The 23,711-nt window shown below is 32.3% G+C and overlaps 1 protein-coding gene across 11 annotated transcripts in view; it reads right to left on the reverse strand.

The window, feature by feature from the left end:
• The window catches only part of TRDN (triadin), a 323,740-nt gene that overhangs the window by 22,922 nt on the left and 277,107 nt on the right, over nucleotides 1-23,711 (reverse strand). For 5 of the 11 annotated variants that reach the window (XM_054569903.1, XM_054569899.1, XM_054569897.1 and 2 more), the window contains 10 exons: nucleotides 17,663-17,695; nucleotides 15,357-15,383; nucleotides 14,726-14,755; nucleotides 11,149-11,178; nucleotides 9,442-9,489; nucleotides 7,634-7,681; nucleotides 6,453-6,470; nucleotides 4,386-4,430; nucleotides 3,101-3,121; nucleotides 1,127-1,165 (listed from right to left, as the gene is read on the reverse strand). In XM_054569903.1, coding sequence (XP_054425878.1) covers nucleotides 1,127-1,165; nucleotides 3,101-3,121; nucleotides 4,386-4,430; nucleotides 6,453-6,470; nucleotides 7,634-7,681; nucleotides 9,442-9,489; nucleotides 11,149-11,178; nucleotides 14,726-14,755; nucleotides 15,357-15,383; nucleotides 17,663-17,695 — 339 coding nt within the window. Of the gene's footprint in view, nucleotides 1-1,126; nucleotides 1,166-3,100; nucleotides 3,122-4,385; nucleotides 4,431-6,452; nucleotides 6,475-7,633; nucleotides 7,682-9,441; nucleotides 9,490-11,148; nucleotides 11,179-14,725; nucleotides 14,756-15,356; nucleotides 15,384-17,662; nucleotides 17,696-23,711 lie in introns of those variants that run through there. The other 6 variants (XM_054569902.1, XM_054569901.1, XM_054569900.1 and 3 more) reach the window with 5 other exon arrangements.

A 23,711-nucleotide genomic window follows, 5' to 3' on the forward strand; every position in this document is an offset into this window, starting at 1 on the left:
AATATAATTACAAATGAGAATACTTGTACAATCAGACAAGAATGAGACAGAAACCAATATTCAATGAGTGACAACCAAGTGTGTAATGGGAATGCTACATATGTTGTTTTATTTAATACTTAGAACAAGCCTTTGGGAAAGTCACTATGCCTGTTCTATAGATGAGGACACTGGGAATCCTAGCAGTTAAGGAATTTTCCCAAATGTCACATAGTTAGATAGAGGCTCAAATTTACATACTGTTTCCACAGATCTGTGTTGCCTACTCTGGAAAAGGGCACAGGATGCCGGGGGTGGGCAGGGGGGTCCCTCTTGCCCACTCACTCTGGGTGGCGCCCCGTCCCCTCCCTGATGCTGAACCGTCTCAAGTGCAATGATGACCCCTCCCTCCTGGGCCAAGGGCAGCTGGCCCTGTCACCGCGAGGTGGCTGGCCGAGCAGACAGGGCCTAGGGGCCAAGCTGGAAAGGCCAGCAGTGGCTTCTCCCAACACTCTGGGGACCAAATATATATAATGGTTAAGGGACATGTCCCACGTCTGACAGCCAGCGCTCAGACAGGGCCAGCGGCCCATCCCCCACAATCCTGTACCTACTCCAGGACTGGGGCCCGAGGGTAGTTTTTATCTGCACCGTTGACTCAGTATAGTTTAAGAACCCACCACCTGCACAGAGGTTTTTGAAAGGAGAACAAAGGTTTCCTTTCTCTTCCCTTCTTGTAATAAATGGTAAACCCCCAGTTCTCATCACTGCCTTGCCTTTGGAAGCATGTTTAGAAGACAGTGGCGTGTCCTACACTGGTTTACACTGGTTGCTGAATTTACCTGTATTCCCAACTGTTTTGTATATGCTGCATTTAGACTTTCTTATGGCAAAGAAGCCATTTTTTTTTAAAGGAAACAGACTCAACAAATCATGAAGCTGTGTACACGCTGCATGTACCTACAAAGCTCTGAATTCAGGTCCCAGTTGCTGTCACAAAGGAGTGAAGGGCGCTCCCAGTCCACCCCTTTTTATAGAATAAAAGTGCCTTAGCGTGTGTTGCAGCTATCACCACTACAGGAAGCTGGTTTACAGATGTTTTCCACTGAGTGTCACAATAAAGAGTACCATGTGCTACGATTCTTACCTGAATACTTACCTGATTCTCTGACTTCTGATGTTTCCACTTTAGAAAAGAAGAATATACAATGGGGAAGAAAGGAAGAAAAATAATGAATAGTTTTTTATTTAAGTAGCAGACAACTGAGTATCAGCTGCAGATATTTCTGATTGAATTCTAATAGTAATAACAATAGAAGTCTATACTAAAAATGGAAAAAAATACTGATAACTAATATTTCTGAAAACTGTAACTGGAAATCTATTTTGAAAATAGAACCATTTTATAAGCACTCAAACATTCTATTCACATGTGATAGAATTAATTCTAAGTCCTTTGGTTGTTTTTTTGTTTTCTTTGAATTTTATTTTTTTATTGTTCAAATACATTTGTCTCCATCTTCCTGCCACCACTTTCTCCTGCGCCCCTCAATCCTTTCCCACTTTGGCTTTGTCCATGGGTCCTCCACACATGTTCTTTGACTTGACCCTTCCTCTATTCTTGGTTTAATCATTTTTTTCTTTTTCTTAATTAATTTATTTTTTCAAATACATTTGTCTCCGCCTTATCCCTCTGTTCTTCATAATTATAAATGATTATAAATTATAAATCTCCATTGTATAAACTTTAAACTTGATCTTCATATATCCACAAATGCAAGCATTCATTGAATATATTCACAAAACAACTTCATATATAAAACTTACTAAGTGCAACAGTGGGATTGTGGGATGAGTTTGAAAAATATCACAGAAATAAACTCAACTCATGAGGACTACAGGTAAAGTAATAAGATGAGATATAAAATGCTATTTGTTCTTAGTCAATGATAATGTAGAATTAATTTTTTGTTTCTTAAGTGAATTTATAGACTAATAACATTTAAAAATAGAACATGTCAGGTTTTTGATAATATCTTTCCTCACGAATGAACTGAAATGAGAACCTGATACATTTAATTTCAATCTTATATAGCTTTTTTGGAATTTTTTTTCAAATTCAAAAAAATTGATTAAAATATTTTACAATAATTAAGACAGAAAACAAATAGTATGTCATAAATAAAACAGTATTTGTAAATGATTATATTTTATATTAGCATCCTAGTTTTGACTTTCAATCCTCAATTTTTATTATACTCTTCATATTAGCAACAACAATACAAACTATGTAGACAAGGGATTTTCTCCAACTCAAAGGGAACCTTTAATGTTTTACGTTGGTATCAAAATCCATTCTGAGGAAAAATTAGCTGCATTTGTAAGAATATGTCATAACACTGTCAAGAAACCTGGTTAGTCCTTGTCATTTAAAAACTTCAGATACAACTCCTTACACATATTTTTACCCCAGGGTAAAGTCTGGGTCATAATTTCACAGTATTAAATAAGCATTTAATTTTTTATAAAATTTCATACCATTGATAAAATTAAAAAATTTCATAAACTGTTTTACCTTATTGTTTGAAACATCAAAAAATGTAATTCTGAAATATCAAAACAACTTACCTTCCATATTTGACAAAACAAGAAAATGAAAAACTAATGTGTTAAAATTAAATAGACAGATATTATGTGTTCTGTATTTCTCTGAGCCCAGTAGTGTCTATTAGAGAGAACTCCATACTATGCTTACTTAATACATCCTAACAAACAACCTATAGTATACAAAAGAGAGATGCAGCTACTTTTATTTTTTTGCATAGGTATTAGTTAGCATGTTAAATGTGCAAGTATGACGACAAAACAACATTTTAGGCATTTCTCATATTTCTGATATGGTATAATATATCTAATAGGTGCTCAATAAATACATGTTCAAGAATTAATAAATACAATACACACAATATTTCTCAACCGGAGTCATTTGTGTAGTTAAAGGCATAATGTCTATTGCATTAATAAACATACTGTGCTTTTAAATGCATGTACAAGAAGCATAAATTATACATTTAAAATTATTAAATAGCAAGTTCTTAAAGTTCTAAAATAGTACACTTACTTAGAGTTGGTTTTGATTTGTCTAAAAAGTAAAAAAGAAAAGAAAAGAAAATTAACAATAATTTTCTATCTATAGGTAAAATACCAGCCATTTTAATTTCTTATTTCTGTTATTTCCCACTTCAAATAGACTAAAAATAAACTTAAAATTAAAGTGAACACTAAACAATGAATGCATTTTGAGCAATTTTTAAGTCATACTCCCAATGCATTTTTGAAAAGTTGTAAATTTTCAAAATATAAATTCTTCATGGTCCCTTTTTTATCCTTGTAAAACCTCATCTTTGATTTGATACAATATGAATGCTCCAATTTGATAAAGTATGAATAACTTGAACTCCTTATTGTTTCTGAATAACAAAAAATTTATGTTCTGTCACTTTCTTTACAGAATACATATTAACATTAATTATTATTAACTATTTAAACACTCCTAATCTAGTTTTTGGATGAATAAGCTTACTTTATAAAATCTTAGGAAGAATAAATGAACAGTAGGTGAAAAACACAAAGTTATACTATTTAAATACGTGATCTGTCTCCAATGTAACACGTCTCCTCAAGTTATTGACTAAAAGCATTAATTATTCAGTCTTACACTGCAAGATCTATTTATTCATTAAAAATAACCAACATTTGTTCATCATTGTGAAGAATTTTAATCATCCAAAATCATGTCAATGAATTAATTAACAGTAGGCAATGCAAATTGATATAACTTTTCAGAGAACAATTAAAAATATCTATAAAAATTACATTTTACTAAAATTTTTTACTTTGAAGAGTTTTATCCAAAGTTAAATTTACAAAACTAGACAAGTAGATATATTTATTATTTTATATCTTCAAAGAAAACCTTCAAAATACATTCAAATAGAAAAATCTAAGGAAAAGTCTATTTATACTATGCCATGATTTATGTAAAAAAAGTGGGATATATATTATGTGTATGTATGTATATATATACACACATATATATAGAAGGATATATTAAGAATCAACAATGATTACTTATTGGATATTATTAGATATTTTGGGAGTAGGAAGTGGTATAACAGGAAAAAATTGCATGTTTGGCAATTCATATATATAGGTTATAATATTTAGCAAAATGTTGAATTGTCAACAGTAGCACTGCCCCATGTAACATGAACTAGATTTTATCACAAAACCACAAGACTAAGCACTTCCAGAAAACAAAATGAAAAGCACTTTTATGCTTTTCTTTAATTTGACTTTAATAAAAATAAGAATTAAGAGAATGTAAACCAAAAAAGTGAAAACACCTGTTTTTATAGGTAGAGATTCTTTTTCTTGATGTTCAGCTTTTTCTAAAGAAAGAGAAATCAAAATTAACTGGTAATCCATAGATTATTTATATAGCAAGATTTTCTTATTTATATATTTGTAGGATATTTTCTTTTATAGGGAAGCAGGCCCCTAAAGTCTTTTGCATATAACCTGGAACATGGAAAGTATAGTGGCATAGAAACACATTAAAAACAAGGTTGGGTTCATTCTTGGGGCATCTTATAAGAGAGATATGAAGGTAATAGCCAGCTTGGGACTATGTGATATAAAAAAAAGATGGAGGACAACAAAGAGGGGGATAATAAGAAGATTTTTCGTTCTTTCTTGAGTCATTCCTTGGGAACATTTGCCTTTGCATATTACAAGCTCCCTTTTTACCTTTAGACTCCTTCTAGATCCCTCCTTACTGGATCAGAAGCAATTTTGTACTGGACATTTATTTCTTATTGAAAAATTAACATAGACCAGGCCTATTCCAGTAAGTGCCACATGTGTATTTGTATTTTTTGGGACCAACTACATGGTCATTTCAGATCTAGTTAGAATTCTCATTGATGAATATAAACTGGGTCTAATACCTGAGAAATAGAATCAAAAATTGGTATCTCTGCTAGTCTTCTGAAAAATATTTGAAGTAAAAAAATTAGGAGATATCTCTCTTTCATCAAAAGTAGAATTTCAAATGAAACCATGGAGGGTAACATATTTTGAATAAATTTTGAAACTATTTTGAATAAAGCTGAGAATAGCTATCGGAAATAGCTATCTTTGCCAAGCATTAATTCTTTCTACTCACTTCCAGGGTTAGTCTTCCTGAGCTGTTATTGGTATTTACCCATCCTTTGTTTATCTCACTCTTGAATTTGCAGATTTTCTAAAAGTACTACTATTTCCCCCCACCATAGTGCACTAACAGTAAAGGAGGTGGGCTGATGCCAGACCCATGCTCTCACAAGTCTAAACTGGATATATGTGCATTAGGGATTGACAGCATTCAAGAATGAAATTCTATGAAATTAGTTTGCATAAATGTTAATATTAAATAAGCATGCAAAATATAAGAAAATAAAAAAGTTAATATTCAAGTTATTAAACTGTCATAGTAATAACAATAAAATAGCATGATAAATTATAGTAATAATAACATAAAATGTTTTGTCAAAATATATGCAAAAGGTTCTAGGATAAGAATATTTGGGCTTCATCTATTTGTAGCATATCTCCTGAATAACTTATACAGCCTCCTAACTGGTCTCACCAAATTCAGCTTTGGACCTTGTTGATCCATTTTTATACAGGAGCCAGGGAGTTATTTTACCAACAGATAGTCATGTCTTCATCTAAGCTTCTGTTCCACAAATATATATAATTCAAGAACCATCATCACAATTTTGGACATTTTTATTACCATGACAATGGACAAATGTTCACACCTTCCTGAACCCTATAGTCAGCTTTTAAACTATGTACAGCTATAATGACCTCTGAATCACTCCTGAACAATAAAATGGCCAATTTTTAGTCTACATCCCTAAGAAAATTCCATGATTTTAATAAACAAATCATAAAATGTTTATAATTTTATGGATTTCTAAATACAACATATAGATTACAATATAATTAATGCTTCTTAAAGCATTATTATAACAAATTATTATTTGTTATAATAAATGTGGTTATGAACCATATCATAATACTATTATTTAAAATTTCTTATTTTTGTTATTTACTATGTTGTTTAAAAGATTCTCATTTACACTAACTTCTTAGTGCTATTTTATAGCTAATATGGACTCACTGTTTTAGTGTTAATAATAGGGAAACAGGTTCCAGATAGTTGTTCTGTATAATTATATTTAACTATTTATTAGTAGTGAAAGAAAAGGAGGTTAAATCAAAGCCATAGCAATAACATTACTTTATCACCTATATAGGTATTTTATTCTTAGGCAAGGCTAAAAATAACAGTTCAAAGAAAAGCAAATTGTTAAAGTTAAATGACCAAGCAATACTTTACAGGTTTTATTCTTTTCATCTCTTACTTGCTGGTTTAGCCTTGACTGTGGAGAATGGAGAAAAACGCCACATTGATGAATATAAACAATGGAAAAATAACTTTAGCATTTGTACTTAACTTTCTTAGTTTTTAGATTTCCTTCTTATCCTGTTTAATCCACTTGCACTGAGCTCTATTATTTCACTGTTAACAAATAGATTAATTACATTGCTAGTGAAAACTAAGACACGTGAAATGTATGTAAAATTTTAAACAATTGAGTCATAATACCCAAATACCCATATAACTAATTGAGATACTTAGGAGGCCGTATTAACACCTTAGGGTGAAAGTTAGGACCACGTTAAGTAAAATAATGAGCTTAGGCAATGGTTTAAATAGAATACAATTGCCATAAGAGGTCATTTGAAAAGGCCTTATGGGTTTTTTCTTTGTTTTGTAATCATAGTCTATAATTTCTCTAAATAGTTCTTTCCTGAATTCTATTATATTTCCCTCTAAGATACTGTATTTAAACCTTTATTATCATGATTATCTCAGTTGAAAGAAATTACTTCATAGACTTTTTCTTTTGGACTCTATAAATGACTGAGGTGAGTGGGATTTTCTGCCACAGAATCAAACAGAGGTTTAGGCTTTTAAGATGTCAGTAAAAATGAAGACTTGGTTTTGTTCATCCTTACTGAAGAGACCTCTAGAACTGCAAGAGTGCGTTCAATTCTTTATTTTTCTCACATGAAATACTAAAGGACGGACAGTTTTTCCTTTAATTGCATATTCTGCTGTTAATTCTTTAGGGTAAATTTTAAAAATTACATAATCCCCTAACTGTGGAGTTCTCATGAAATTATTCCATATAACACATAAATAGCAAAGAGTTTCAGTTTTTTTGTGTCTTTAAAATTTGAGAAAATGTGGTTTGAGAATAATATTAAAGATCTAATAGTACATAATAATCAGTACATTACATATATTTCTTCATGACTTATATGTAAACTTAGGTCAATCACACTTTTAAAAAATAAAATGTTACTCCAGTTTTCTAGTGTTAATTTCTATTAGACATAACTTTAGTTATTTACAAGAATTTAGAATCTTAGAATTTTTGTCACTAAAAGTGTACAAACTTCCATGGAGATATATGTGTGTGTATACCCACAGAAAAAGAACCGATACATAGAAAAAAAATATAAAATATCTCTTTACCTGTTTTTTCTATTGGGGTAGCTTTTACCTGCTTGGCACCTTTTTCTTCTGTGATAAGAAAAAATATTATCACAGGTAGACATTTTAAATGGGTAAGTACAAAATAATGACATATTTCAACCTTGATATTTTGTATTGTCTTTGAAATTACTACAATACTGAGAAAAAACATAGCCATTTCCTTAAAATAGCAGGTAATGTCTTCTATTTAAATTGGATGGAAGCACAAAGAAGACTTGTATACCTGCAGATGTCCTCTCAGCTATGTTGCCATAAAAGTTTTCCTAATTCAAATCACCCTTAACATACTCAAACACTCCTTATCCTTTACCTTTACTGTATTTCATTGTATTTGTCTACATAGAAGTGTTGTTTCCATAAAACATGTATCCTTTTTTCATTATTGAATTAGAATAATAAGAAGCATTTTTTTCATCTTTATCATGCAAGATACCTCCCTGGAAACCCAGGATTAGCCTGGGGACCCAAGTTTTTTATAATGTAAACCTGGGACAGCACAAAAGCACTACATCTATGGGATGTCTTCTGTTCTCTATGTTTTTCTTGACATAGTCAAAGATTGGGGTCAAAGTAGAGAGATTATTGCAATGATCCTATAAAATTAAATTTTTCAGGTAATCAGCTGGTCAAATACTCAAATGGAAAGCTTTACTGTGAAACAGAATTTTAAGTGTATAAATGTTATTACTGACATAAAAGAAAGGTGTGGTGAGAAAAATAAGGCATTTGCCATACACTCAAAGACTAAAATCTCCCACTGCCTCTGTAATTTCACTTCAAAATGACTGACATCAGGAACAGTGTAGAAAATAACAGGTTTCATTATCCTTTAAAAATTGTTTCTAAGGTCTTGCGTATGTTCATATAGAGAGCTATTCTCTCCTTCCCAAGCTCCAGCTCTGCTTTCTTTATTTCTATGGTTTCTGTTGCTGATATCTCATATTTTTCAAAACATAAGCAAATAAAATCATCCTGACTCAAACCCATTGTAAACAGATTCTTCAAAGTAAATTTTTAAAAATGAAAGCAAAAGGTTTCCTAAAATAGGTTTAGAGAAAATATGCTTTTAACTTTTTAAAGATTCTGGAAAAACCATGTTCACAGCATTGGGTAAATAATTCAGCAAGGAATGAAGGAAAAAATTCTACAAAATAACTGAGGTGTGGGGCTGCCTCAAAATTTTTATTATTTAATTAGCTTAAATTAAAACAAAGTTTCTTGTCTTAAATAAAAAATAATTAATAAACTCATCCTGGTAACTTCTGTATTTGCCTTTATGAAGAGAACACATTGGTTTACTTATATTTGGTCCAAAATGTAAAATCAGGAATAAAAAGAAAGGAAAGGAAATAAAAATGGAGTAAGAAAGAAAGGAGGAAAGGAAGTGGGGTGAAATGTTGATCTCCTTTTCTTTTTTTGGAGTCTAAGATGGTCACATTTGATTGAGTTAATGTGAATCACAAACATTTTCTAAGGATGTCTTACCCCAAACAGAACAAGACAAAAATAACATATAGAGCACATTCACCTGTGTGCTGACAAAGATGTCTTTGTGCTTTTAGTGTCTCTGATGGGAAGAAAGACTAGCTGTGTAGTTACTTGGGACTGGTCAAGTCCTCAGTACAAAAAACATTGTGAGGATGACTAAAACTGGGTATTCTAGAATCTGGATGACTCAAAACATTAATTCTATCTAATAATTTTATAATTGACTCCAAGCTCTTCATTCTGTTAAAACTAAAACATTTAGAGACAATGTGATACTACAAATACCACCTGCAAAATACCTGGTTTACCGTGAGAAACAGTCTTTTCTGGTTTCACTGTGTCTTGTTCTAAAAATAATAAAAAGAAAATATTTTCTGTTGTTTGGCTTTATGAAATAATGTACAGTGAATTTTCTTTGTGAGTTAGGCTAATAATGTGTTAAGCAGAAGATTCCAACAACTGTACCCATGGAGAAAAACTTCCTAAATTTTCATGTCATCCTACTTCACATGAAAACCTTAAAGGTTTTAGTTGCATAAAAACCATATACCAAGAATTCCTATTTACATGTAAGCATCCATGATATCTAAAGATCAGGCTGTAATAAAGCATCAATCCTGAAATTGAGAACTTAGGCAATGATTGGCATAGAGTACAATGGTCATGTGGAATAATGTGAGAATATATATTATTAAAAATACTTTAAAATTTCTTGCAAAAATTCTATATGAGTATTATAGATGAAATTCACATATATACTGCATATTTGAGCTTTTCTAGATGACGCTAAAAAGAAACTCTTATTTATAAAACTAAATAATAACATTCAATTAAATCACTGCAAAACTACAATATTTAACAATAATAAATAAAAGTTTTAAATGATATTAGGACTACCTAGAAGTATTAAGTGGTATTAGGTTTCTGGTAAACAAAAAAAAAAAAAAGGAGGGAATGTGATATGCAAAGTATTTATATTTGGTAACGTATACTCATCTACAGCAAATAAATATAGTCAGAACAATAAATCAGACAATAGATAGACATCTATGAGCCTTGTCACATTAAAAAAATATCAGTTATAGGAGCAACTAGATTCAAGCTTATAATCAGCTGCTAGGTAATACTTGGTAAGAATTAAATAGTTAATATTATTTATATATACATATATATATTTGGATTCTTGAACTTCTTGATATTGAAGAATATTGCTGTACAACTTTTATAATGAAGACATCACTTCTCTAGAGCTGGAGGCAAGTTGTAACTTGCCTCAGGTGAAGAGCTGGCTGGTGCCAGAGTTAGGACACAAACACTAAATAGCAGTGGAAACTTGGCAAGGCCACCCTGATTTTAGGTCAATGTTACCTCAATACACTGACTGTTAATCTGAGACAATCTTTTACTGGGAGCACCCAAGATTTTGAGTAAATCAGACATGGGCATAATCTGTTAACTTAAAAATATTGGAAAAGTAATTTCTGAACTTGGTCCTTGAATTGTTTCCACAGATATTAAATATGAGTAATAATTGTCCTGTTTCATATCCTTCATAGTTATAAGATGAAAATAAAAATCCTATGCTATTCCTTAACTCAAAGCAGGTTTTTGATAATTATTAATTATATGTAATCATACATAATAATAATTCTTGTCCTCTTTTCCTGCAAACCTCAGTTGTCTATGGTTTTGTGATTTTATGACTCTGGTGTGTTATCAGAAAGGAAGTCACAGATTCAATATTATCATACTTGGTTTTGAACAACCCCAGGAAATGCTTCCTAAAAATTAGAGTCTCTGATGAAGCTTATCTAAAGCCATATTTTTGATATTTTTACCTATCCTCATTCTCAACTAATCCAGGACTATAAGACCATATTGATCAATAGAGTAGGAAAATAATGAGGATCTGGGAAACTCTATTTAAATCTTCACTGATGGGTGGTAAGCCTTTTTAAATGAAGATGATATCAGCTCTATCAATTTAAGAATTAAAAAATTATTACCTGATTTTGTTTCTTTTGTAACTTGTGGCTCTGAAAGTAAAACAGAATGCAAATATTTTAAAATCTGAAAAAACAAACTAGAGCACAAACTTATTTTTGGAAATTATTTTGTTGACCATAATTGAAAAAGCAGAATTGCATTAAAAATCATTCCAGTTTCATGCTAGTTTCTAAATACTGGATTATTAAATGCATAGTAGTTAGAATTATGCTATGTACTAAGTTGTTGCTATTGCTAATTGATTTTAACCTGAATTTTCTGTTTCCTCAAGATGGTTGTTGTGGAAAATAGTTCCACTGTCAACATAAGACAAATGATTTGACAACAAGATTAGGAAGAGTTTCTTTGAAATACATGTATTTGGGTACTTAATGATTTAGAAATTTAGAAAAAGAGTGTGATGGCTTGAATTGTGTCCCATCAAAAGATATGTTGAAGTCTTAACCCCCTCCTTGTTCCCCAGAATGTGAGCTTATTTGGAAATAAGATTGTTGCAGATATAATTAGTTTAGGTAAGATGAAGTCATACTCTAGTACTAGAGTATGACTTCAATCTGACTAATGTCTTTTAAAAAAAAGAAAAGAGAAACAGAACAGCTCAAGTGTCCATCAGCAGATGAGTGGATAAAACAACTGTGGGACATTTACACAACAGAATACTACTCAGCTGTAAAAAAGAAGAAAATTTTACCCTTTGAGACAGCATGGATGAACTGGAGAACATTATGCTCAGTGAAAACAGTCAGTCAGAAAAATACAAACACCATATGATTTCACTCATATGTGGAATTTAATGAACAAGCTAAACTAAAAGCAAAACGGAGGCAGATTTATAGACAAGAGATCAGGCTGACGGATCTGGGAGGAGGTTGGGGACTGGAGAACTCAAGCAAGAAATAAAAGGACTCATGGACATAGGCAACAGTGTGGTGATTACAGGGAGGAGGTGTGTGGGTGGGGTTAGAAGAGAGTGTAAGGGGGATAAAGGGTAATGGAAAAAAATATATATATATCCCTAAAAAACATACACTCAGGAAGGAGATGGTCTTGGCTAAGGGATGCTGAGATTGGAGTGATGCTTCTACAAGCTAAAAAACACTAAGAATTTCTGACAAACAAAAAAGCTAGAAAAGGTAAGAATAGATTCTTGTCTATAGGCTTCCAAAGAAGTGTATCTCTGCACACATCTTGATTGTAGACTTCTAGCCTCTAGAACTATGGGAGAATAAATTTTCATTGTGTAAACCTACCCAGTTGTGCTACTTTTTTCCAGCCATACAAGGAAACTAATAATTTTGGTCCCTGGAAGTGGAGTGAGTTGGGTAATGGGATAAAGCTGGAAAATTTTTGAGGCACTTGATATAAAAAGCCCAGATTGCCTGGAAAAGACTACTGACAGAAAATTGACATTGAAGATTATTCTGCTGAGGATTCAGAAAGAATTGAGAGGAGCTGTAGAGAAAGCTCTGTCTCCTTAGAGAGTACATATATCATCATGAACAAAACATTGTTAGAAATAAGAATGTGTAATGTACTTCTAAGAATTTAGAAGGAAATGAGGAACATGTTATTGGATACTGGAATAAGGGTGATCTTTGTTGTAAAGCAGCAGAGAACTTGGCTGAATTGCGCTCTTTCATTGGTTGGAAGGAAAGATTTATAAATGAAGAACACAGATATTTAGCTGAGGAAGTTTCCAAGCAAAGTGTCAAAGGGTCAGCCTGATTTCTCCTTGTTGCTTATAAAAAAATGTGAAAAAGAAGATAAGTTGAGGAATGAATTGGTAAGTAAAAGAAACCAGAATTTAATGACTTGGAAAATTTTCAACCTATCTTAATAGAATGAATGCGAGACAGGACAATGGTGTGGCTGGGCAAAGTTTTGCTAAAGTGGGCAAAGGTTAAATGTGTGACTTATGGATCCAATTCACCATCTCAGCAGAAGGCAACAAAAAAGACATGTGACCCAAGAAAGATCTTTGGAGGACTTTCCTGCCAAATGGCTAGGACCCCCATTAATTAAACTCAAGACATCATGTTTCTGAGAATACTATACAGACAGAAGAAATGCAACCTGGCTAGAAAGAGATAGAGATGGGATGAAATAAAGAAATAATAACTCTGAGGGCAGAACAACAGGTTCACACCTGGACTGGTGGGACCTCATCAGAGACAGAGGGCAGGCCTGCCACCGAGGTAGGCCAAGAGGAGAGATCCACACCCTACCAGGCCCAGAGGACATAGCATTGAGCCAAAAGGATTTTCTCAGTCTTTGAAATCTAATGGAATTTTCCTGCTATGTTTTGGATTTACTTGGAAACCATGACTCATTTTTTCTTTCCAATTTCTCCCTTTTGGAATAGAAATGCTTATCCTATTTCTGTCCCACTGTTTCATTTTGGATGCAGTAATTTGTTTTCTCATTTTATAGGTTCACATGTGGAAAGGAATTTTCTGCAAGAAGAATCATACCCTGAGTTTTACCTATAATGGATTTACAGAGTGAGATTTGGGACTTTGAATTAATAACATTTTGGACTTAGAGTTGATGCTGAAATGGATGAGACTTAAGGATTGTGGAATATATTTTGCACCACATGAATGACAAGAATTGCAGAATCAGAGAGTAGACCTCTATGTACTGAATTTTGTCTTCCAAAAAGATATTGCTGGAGTTTTAACCCCCAGTACCTCAGAATGTGACCTTCTATGGAAATGGGGTCATTGTTGACTTAATTAATTAAGAATTTTTCATATGAGAGTAGGGTCGGTCCTTAATTCAATATGACTGGTGTTCTTATAAGAAGAGGAGGAAAGGTACAAGATAGAGACAGAGTAAGAAATGATATCCATGTGATGGCAGAAGCTAAGGTTGGAGTGACACTTTGACAAGACAATGAACACCAGGGATTGCTGGCAAACGCCAGAAGCCAGAAGATGCAAGGATTGATTCTTTCTTACATGTTTCAAGAAAAACATGGCCCTATTGATACCTTAATTTTAGACTTCTTATTTCTAGAACTATGAGAAACTATATTTCTGTTGTTTTAAGCCACCCAATTTGCGGTATTTTATTATAACAGCCCTACAAACCTAAAACAGTTAGGGAACCTGAACCAAAATATTAACCCTTATGAGAATCTAACTGATGTTTATTCTTTTAAAAAAAAATTTCTGCTGCCTACTACAGGACTCAGAAATGTTTATTTCACTCAGGATCCCCCACAAAAAGAGAAGAGTAAGAGCAGCTGTTTTTCTTTTCTGATGAAATATTTATGTCCTATATCAGCAAATAAAATCAGCAAAAATAGTGGTTTTGAAGGACTGAATCCAAATAGTCAATTTTTTTCTGAATAATATAAATTTCCCCAAAATTTTCTTCCTAAGAACAAGTAGTATGAAATATGTACTATGTTTGTTTTATTGTAAAAATTGGTCAAGGATAAAATTTTAGTATACTTTATACTAAATATAAATAAATAATATTTATACTAGGACACAAATTTACAAAGACCTGTTATGCTATTCATTATAAATACAGAATGTAGGTATGAATTTATCCATAAAACATACATACCTAACTTCTCTTCTCTTTTTAGTTGTGGCTCTGAAAATATATACACACAGTAATAATGATGATTATATAAAGATATTTATTTCTTGTACTCTTGCACACAGGGGTGGGCAAAAGTGGGTTTACAATAGTTTGTATAGAAAGTAATACAACAATTAATAAGTGATAATGCAAGACTAGACTCTATTTCCTGTACTCGCAACTGTAAACCTACTTTTGCCAACCCTATTTCTTTACACATTATTCAGTTTTTAATGTCATGTTAATTTTCATCTTATAATTGCAGCAAATTAATATAAACAAATAAAGATTCCTCATTATCAATCACAAGAGTTGTTTTGACAAAAAATAAAATGTGACCTAAAATTTTTAATGAAAAGTTAATTAAAGGTACTGATTTATACCTTCAGTGAAAAAAGAGTGAAGGAAAATTTTAGCATAGCATGTTCTGAGAACACTTAGACTAATAGGTACATTGTGTAGAGAAAACAATTGTCTCAGATTTATGTAAAATACTCAGCAATGGAATTATGAAGTGATTAAAAGCATGCATTTAAGATTTGTTCATTCATGCATGCATGCATTCATACATTCATTCATTCATTCATTCATTCTGGCATGAACGTTAACATACGTGAAGGCTTAGGCTTGACTTCTTTGCCTAGAAAAAAATTTAAAAAAATTATTAAAGACTCAGACATTCAATTCTTATTGAATCGTCATTGAATACGATAGAACATTAGAAATTTGAAAATAAAAATCAAACAATAATAGGCTGTAGCCATTCTTCTTTATTAAAGTTGTATAGGATATGTAATTTAATGTTCATGCTAAGTTACTAATTTAAAAATTATTTTAAAAAATAAAGCACTTAGTTTAATTTCATTGCATTGTTAAAAATAATTTGTTTACAAACTCCTGAGTGCAATGTTAACTTTTTAATCTAACATTAATAGAGCACCTAAGTTTTTGAGGCATTACTTTTAACCTTTCATTACCCAAGATGAAAAATCTAAGACAATTTTTAAGTTTCCATCAACATTTTAAAAATGTTATCTGTCCAAATATAATACATTACAAATAATTGCTGCTGAATTTATAATTCCTTATGACTAGAAATATATAATTTGTTTTTCTTGGCATGAAGACTCCTAGCGCAGGGGTTGGTAAATTTACTGTGAAAGGTCATATATTATATATTTTTGGAATTTGGGCCATATAATCTCTGTTGCAACTATGCAACTCCCTTATTGTAGCACCAAAGAAGCCATAAACAATACACAAATGAATAAGAATGTCTATGTCCCCATAAAACTTTATTTACAGACACTGATGGCCAGAGTATAGGCCATTGTTTGCCAGCATTCCTCTATCCATCGTCAGTTTTAATTTTCTTTATTATCTTAAGAAAGTTTATGACATTAAAAAAATAAATAAAAATAAAACACCTTCCTTTGATTCTGTATTCTCTTAGAGTCACTAGCCATACCCTTCCATCACTGCTCAACTCAGCTTCAACAGAGACAAGAGGGAACGAGGTGGGGGGGCAGGGAAAGGGAAGGGAAGGAGAAAGTCAAGGAACATATAGCAAGGACTCATGGACAAAACCAAAGGGGAAGAGCTGAGGGAGGGAAGGAGGGAGGGGACAAGGGAAAGTGGTGGAGGGGAGGCAGAGACAAATGTATTTAAAAAATAAATAAATAAATAAATAAATTAAAAAAAAAGCTGCATACCACTTTCCAACTCAATGATGTTCTAGAAAAGGTAAAACTATAGAGACAGTGAAAAGATCCATGGTTTCCAAGTATGGGAGGAGGGGGCAGGAAGGAGGTGGAAGAAAATTTTAGGCAGTGAAGATGCTTGTGTTATAGTATAATGAGGGGTATATGTCATTATACATTTATCCAAATCTATAGCTATACAGCACCAGGAGTGGACGCAGATATAACCTATGGACTGTAGGTGATGTGTCAGTCCTTGTAGGTTCATCAGTCATGCTACCAAATGTCCCACTGTTGTAGTGAATGTTGACAAGGAGGGAGGCAATGCACATGTGAGGTAAAGGAGTAATAGGAACTCCCTGTGCCCTTTCAAAAAAAAAGAAAAGAATGTTTTTACTTGTTTTTTGTTCATCTCTTGACTCCCACTCATCATCAATTCACTGTAATCTAGCTCCCATTCCTTGTATTCTATTCATCAGGCCTCACTGATCATGTTTTCTCCTACATGCCAAGACCAATGAACACATCCAATTATATTGATCACTCTCAATTTTTTAAATCCCTGTTACTTAGGTTCTCATAAGAATGCACATAACATTCTTTTGCAATGGAATAAATATTAATACTGCTAGTGACTTCTAGCTAAAATGAAATAGCAGAGACCAGTTAGTTCTCACAATTGAAATTATAGAAAACACAGTAGAAAAAATATATAAAACAATAGTTTTTAAAGATACGGACATCAGACAACAAAGGACAGTAATCCTTAAGTGATGGGAAACAAATAACGAATGCTCTGTAATTCTTCCAGCTTAATGCCTTGGAGGAGTTACAAGGCACCAGTAGTGTGTGATAGAGCTGAGTTAATGGCATGGAGGTTGGCATCCAGAAGGGCCAAGATGTATCAGAATGAGGTAAAGTAGATTACTGCAGAAAGAAGAAAGAGAGAGACAGAGAGATCAAGACAGCTCTGGAGATTTGCAGAAGGCTCCTTTAAGTCTTGAGAAGAGCACTGACAAGCACATGCATGCAAAGAGACTACCTGAGGCCAGGGAAAGAAACAATGGGGAGAATACTGTAGCTTGTTATAGTAGCTGTTGAAGTTAGGTAGTGTTAGTCCTCCAATATTGTTCTTTTCCTTCAGTGTTGTGTCGGCTACTCTAGATTGTTTCCATTCCATATAAAGTTTAAAATCAGTTTGTCAGTATTCACAAAATACCTTGCTGGGATTTTGATGGAGATTTCATTGACTCTGTAAATCAAATTGGGAAGAATTGACATCTTAGACAACATTGAATCCACAAACATGGAATATCTCTCCATTTATTTATATCTCTTTTTTTCCATCATATTTTTGTTCTCTTTGCTTTTTTTTTTTTTTTTGACCAACTTCTACTTTGGGCTCAGTTCCGCTACCTCTTCTTCTGAAAGACTTGTCTGATGTTGGTTAATTATTATGTTAATCACAATCTAATATAGATATTAACTGAGACAATGCCTCCTTTTCTAGACTGCGAGATATTTGTGGACAGAGGTCATGTATTTCCACCATTGAATCCAGAGAACTGTTACAATGCCTAATACATGGTTACATGGTAAGAACTCAATAATTGTTTCTTCATACAATAGATAAAATAATTGATGAAAACAAAAGAATGTAAATAAATGAAGAAATTGATCAAAGAAAAATAAAGGAAGGAAAATATGTGAATTCAGGAATTACATTAGAACACAAAATGCATCTTGAAGTTACTGTATATTACCTTTGACTTGGAAGGATAGTTTGCCTCTCAGCTTTTTGGTACTCAGGTAAAGATAAAAAGTACAATAAATTATGCAAATCACAGCATTTTAAGATGTAAATGTTGAAGAGAAGCACAATAATTCCTAGTAATGATATCTGAGATAAATTTGTTTTATGTATTCCCGGGGGGGGGAAAAAAGACTGCATAATATGTAAATAGCATCTTCTACAATATTCCCACCCTAAATACGTAAAAGTTTTCATAGGAATCCATCTACTGCTCTCAACATGGAACAGTGACAGTATACCAAGTAAGTTCAATTAGAGAAATGTTGCTTTGAGTCCTATCAGAGTGGCACAAATAAACAGCAATACACTCTGACTAAACACAATAAAATCAAAGTTGTAGAAACTCTATACAGTGATGTTTGGAGGACTGACCAGCTATGTTTCCTTTTGACAATGCACCCCTATGTTCATTGTAGCATTATTTATAACAAACAAGAGATGGAAGCAAACCAGATGTCCATCCATAGATGAATGAATAAGGAAATGTGATGTACATACATACAATGGATTATTGAAATTTTAGTATTTGTGACAACAGAGATGAACCTAGAGGGTATTCTTCTAAGTGAAATAAGTCAGAGAAAGATGAACACCACATAATTTCACTTATATGTGAAATCTATAAAACAAAATAAATGAACAAAAAAAATGGAAACAAACTCAGATACAAAGGAAAAATCGATGGTCACCAGATAGAGGTGGGTAGGTAGGCGGGTAGGTGAAAAGAGAAAGAAATTAAAATGTACAAATTTCCAGATATACAAACAGTCATGGAAATATAAAGCACAGCATAGGGAATACAGTCAATAATATTGTAATAATTATGTATAGTGCTGGGTGGGTACTACATTTGTTGGGGTTATCAATTTGTAAAGTATATGTAAAAAAAAGAATAGAAATGAAGGAAAGATTAGATAATTTCTAAGGTCTCATCTACGTCTAAAATTTTATATTTATGTTAAATATTAATTTAAACATAAATAATAAATCATTTATTACAGAGACACAATTTAGATAGAAATCAACCAGAAATGTTGCAGCACTAATTCTTTTTGAACTTATTGATCTTAAGTAATTCTAGTTACGCAACTTTAGATAAATTTTTTGCTGTGGAAGCATGTTTAAGTCGAAGGGCAGATCAACAAACCTAGTTTTTAAGACCAGTGAGTATGTTCCAAATATAATATAGCTCTTTAGTGCAGAGCAGATGTTGGCTCTGCTGTAGATGTACATCTCAGCCAGGAAAAACAAACCATCTAACTGGCACTTTACTTTTTAAATTGACTCAAAGATTAATATATAAACTTTGTGCTATATATACTGAATAAGCAAACCATTTGGAGGAGGCAAGAAAATATCATAAGGACTTTTATAGGATGCTTGAATCAGTTCCAAAATCATATGGCAATTTACTAGATGGCATTATTACTCAGCTCCGTGTCTTATGAAATTTTCAATATTTTAATCAAAATTAAAATGGAAAAAGTATAAATATATAAAATATATTATGAAACTCTAAAATAAAATGCTTTCTGACCTGTATACAAATATGAGTAAACAAATAATTCTTCTTGTTCTTTTTTCTGTGAAGGTATTCTTATATAGCAACAGTCACATTTAGTAAATGTGCAGTATAATGTACAGTATTTCAAACAAGTACAGTTACTTGTTTAAACAATAACATAGTGTTATTTATTTAATGTTCAGAAATATACGTTTAGATTTAGTAAAAAATGATGTGAGGCTTAGCATTATCTATGTAGTGCTGAAAATCAGGGAAAGAAATTACAGTTAATGCTTGAATATCCCCCCTTAGTTTTCTGAAAGCCATTTGATAAGGAAAAAGTGCCTCTTAAAATTGAATTAAATATCTGGAATTTTTTTTATTTCATGGTAGGATAGACGGAAATGTTATCTAGTAGATAAGAGGTAAAAATATTGTTCTGGCATTTTTTTTTAATTTTAAAAACAACAGTATTTGGCAGTATGAGAAGGTAGTGTTTGGGAGGTTCTTTAAGGTGTATTTTATTGAGGTCTATGGCGGATGTGGCCTGCTACATACATGAACCCTGTGAAACTTCAATGCAGAAATGACTTTTTCAACCTCATTGGCTTGGCATTGTATTGAGTTTTTTAGGCACCTATTATTTTGTTGAATTTCTTAAAGCTGTACTATAACAAATTTCTATGGAATCTTTTCAGTTGTTATTCAAGCACTCTTCCTTTGAAAATTTTGTTCTCACAATCCCTCTGAGACAGTTATGTTATCTTTTGTCTCAAAAAATTGGTGAGAGATTCCTTGGGTCCTGCCACTTGATATTCAGAGAGATTAAAGTGATCTAGGTGAAACTGTTTAGCAGCAAATGTTTGTCTGGACCATAATCAAATATGAGAGATTACAAGATGTCAATGTTAACCAATATAAAAATAGCAGAGGTTAAGCACAACTATTACTTTAAAGTCTTTTTTTTGTACAGAACTTGATATAGCTTTGATATCACACCATGATTATTGAACTATTCTATTATTTATTCATCAAGCCTTTACATTTAGTACATGCTAAGCACTTCAGTTTCTCAAGAACATTTAGCCTATAAAGTTTACCTATTAATTGAAACAATTATTATGGACAAATGTAATTCTGGTAACAGTCATATAAATTAGATTTGGTTGAAATGCAGTGCTAGGTGCATCTTCTTCAAAGAGCCTGGAAAAGGACATGAATTCCAGACATCACACATATCCTTTGAAAAGTTGGGGAAAGATGGAATAAAAAGAAACATATAGATTTTTTTCACTGTTGACACACAGGAAATTTAAACGTAATAAATCGGAAATCGAACTCATGATCTAGTATTCTCTCCTCCAAATACATTTCCTATATTGGTAAATGACATCACAGTCCACCTACAATTTTAACAAGGAATCTGGAAGTCAACCTAAAGTATTCTCCCTGCTCTGTCATTCCTATTCAGTTGTACACATTGTCCTGGTAATTACATGTCCTAAATATACCTTGAGTGTATTTCTACTTTTCCACTTCTACTTCATTTTCTCCTCAGGTCCTACCTACAATATAGCCTCAAATACATCATTTTCATTTCCTCATTTCTTTCCTTACCTGATGTTCTTTCCCCCTTCTTGCAACCTTTCACCATACCATGTCCTTTTAAGACAGCTCAGCTATTGTCTCCCTCCGGAAGCCTTTCCTGAGTTCCTTTCAAGATGGGTTATATGTCTCTAATCTGTACTCTTAGCATCCTATTTAAACCACTATCCCTACACATTGTAATTATTTACAATACTTTGTAATTATTTACTCATTTCCCTTCCCCAAATAACTTGTGAAATTCATTAGGCAGGGACTGCAACTATCATGTTAGTATTCTTAGCGTTGTGCATTGTCTCAAACATAGTCAACAATAATTGTCTTTAATGAACAAGTGGAAAACCTACAGAAATGGAACATTCCTCTAGTCAGTAAAGCACGAACTGAACACACTCCCACTGACAGCCTATCAAAGACACTGCAACTGTATTTGAGAAGGAGGTGCAAAAAGAGTTATTTTAACTCTGTGGCCCTTCTCTGAAACATATCAACAAATCTTTCATTTTTTTCTTTACATAGCAGGTTTTTCAAAATTGTGTATGATCACCTTGATTTGAGATAAGTGAAAATAAAATGTGAAAATTTGTGTATGGGATTTCTCATTAATATTGGTTATGGTTATTTCATCCAAGACAAGGAGAAAATAATACCCTGTTTAATTTTCTATTAAACTATTGAGTAGTTTTTATCTGGAATATAAAATTTATTGATCATTTTTGGTTGAATAGCACTATCTGGAACAGTTTATTTTAATTATTGACATTTACTGAACTTTGTTACCTTAAATACCTCTCCATTACATTCTGGTCCTCTAAGTGGGTCTTAGGAAAAAAAAAAAAGAAATAATAAGAAATAAATCCCCATCAAGATGTAAGCCCTGTGAGATTTAACCCTTGTTTTAAAGGTCAGGTCATGGAGTAAGGATGGAGAGTTTCTGAGAAGGACAAAGTCAAATATCTGAACTTTGGTGGCTTGTCCGAAGTGGCCAGGCATAGCCCCAAGGCACCGCTTTTTCTGCCATATTTGTTATTGGTCACATTGATCTCAGCCTGACAGTATTTTGTTCTAAAACCAAGGATGTGAAAATAGAAGAGATGTGTAGTTAATATTGGTTTTCTTCTCTACTATACCCAAGTAAATAGTCTCATTTTCCTTTTTTAAGGTGTTTCATGTTATTGAGAGCTAAATTTGAACAGCATATGAAAGAAAAGAGAAGATTCCTCATGTTGTCCAAAAGAGGTATTTAAAATATTTTCTTCTGGAATATGATTCAGTTATTAAATATGAACCCTGCTTTCAGCATAATAACTGTGAAATGAGATTGAAAATAAGTTTGAATAATTAATGAAACTAGCATATTTTAGAATAGCAAAGACATAAAGAATACATTAACATAGGTAACCCTGGATTTTTGTAAATTTTGTAATATTCCATCAGATTAACTCACAAAGTAATCTGAAAACAGAAGACTAATAGATTGCCATCTTCACAGGCAAGTTTTTAAAAGCTTCTGACTTTTTTAATTTAGAAGAGTGAGACCGTCAGCTTCTTTTGTGGCACGTTAAAAGCCTTCTCTAGTGCATTGTTTTTTGCTGCCCTGGAAGATCTCAATTCAAATCTCATTACTACCACCTCTCTCAATTAGTATTTAAATTGAATAAAGTTGGGAAGGAGGATTTTCAGAGAAATTATTATTAAAAGAGCTAAAAAGACCATTTTTTTATTTGCCTGAACAAAGAAGAAAAAAATTCTGAGGAAAGAATTAAGACTAAGAATTATGACTTTTGAAAGAGTCTGAAATATATCTGTTGAGGAAATAAAAAGATGGATAATAATACTTTGTTTACACTAATGCATGAGTGGAGTTTAGTAATTTTAAATGAAGCTTTCTTTCTCCTTCCTTTTTCTTAATAAAGAGGACTCCCTTAGAATCCACAGGGCATGCATCTCTCTTTTCAACCAGCTGAGAAAAATTGTACCTGTCATAAATTTATTCAGCAGCTACTAATAGGATTGTACTTGATTGGTTAATTGAATTAGCTAAGAAATATTTCATCTTCTAATCTCTAGAAGATAAATTTATTCAGGAAAATTTCAATTTCAAGACTACAGTAATGAAGTCACCATTAGAAATAAAAAAGAGAAGGTTTTAATCAAATAAAAATTGTTTTCTTTTCCATAATAAGCTAAATGGCCAATGTGTGTCTCTTTCAGATTTTAAAAGACTATAGTACATTTAAATTCTGGAAAGTTATCTCATGTATTTATTAGTATACTTTATATCTAGCATATTCAATATTAATTTTGTGCCCCAAACCATAATAAGCATTTTAAATGAAATATTTT

The sequence above is a fragment of the Pteronotus mesoamericanus genome, unplaced genomic scaffold (genome assembly GCF_021234165.1).
Source record: "Pteronotus mesoamericanus isolate MK-2021 breed Mesoamerican mustached bat unplaced genomic scaffold, CSHL_Meso_final contig_20, whole genome shotgun sequence".
NCBI classification, from domain to species: Eukaryota; Metazoa; Chordata; class Mammalia; order Chiroptera; family Mormoopidae; genus Pteronotus; species Pteronotus mesoamericanus.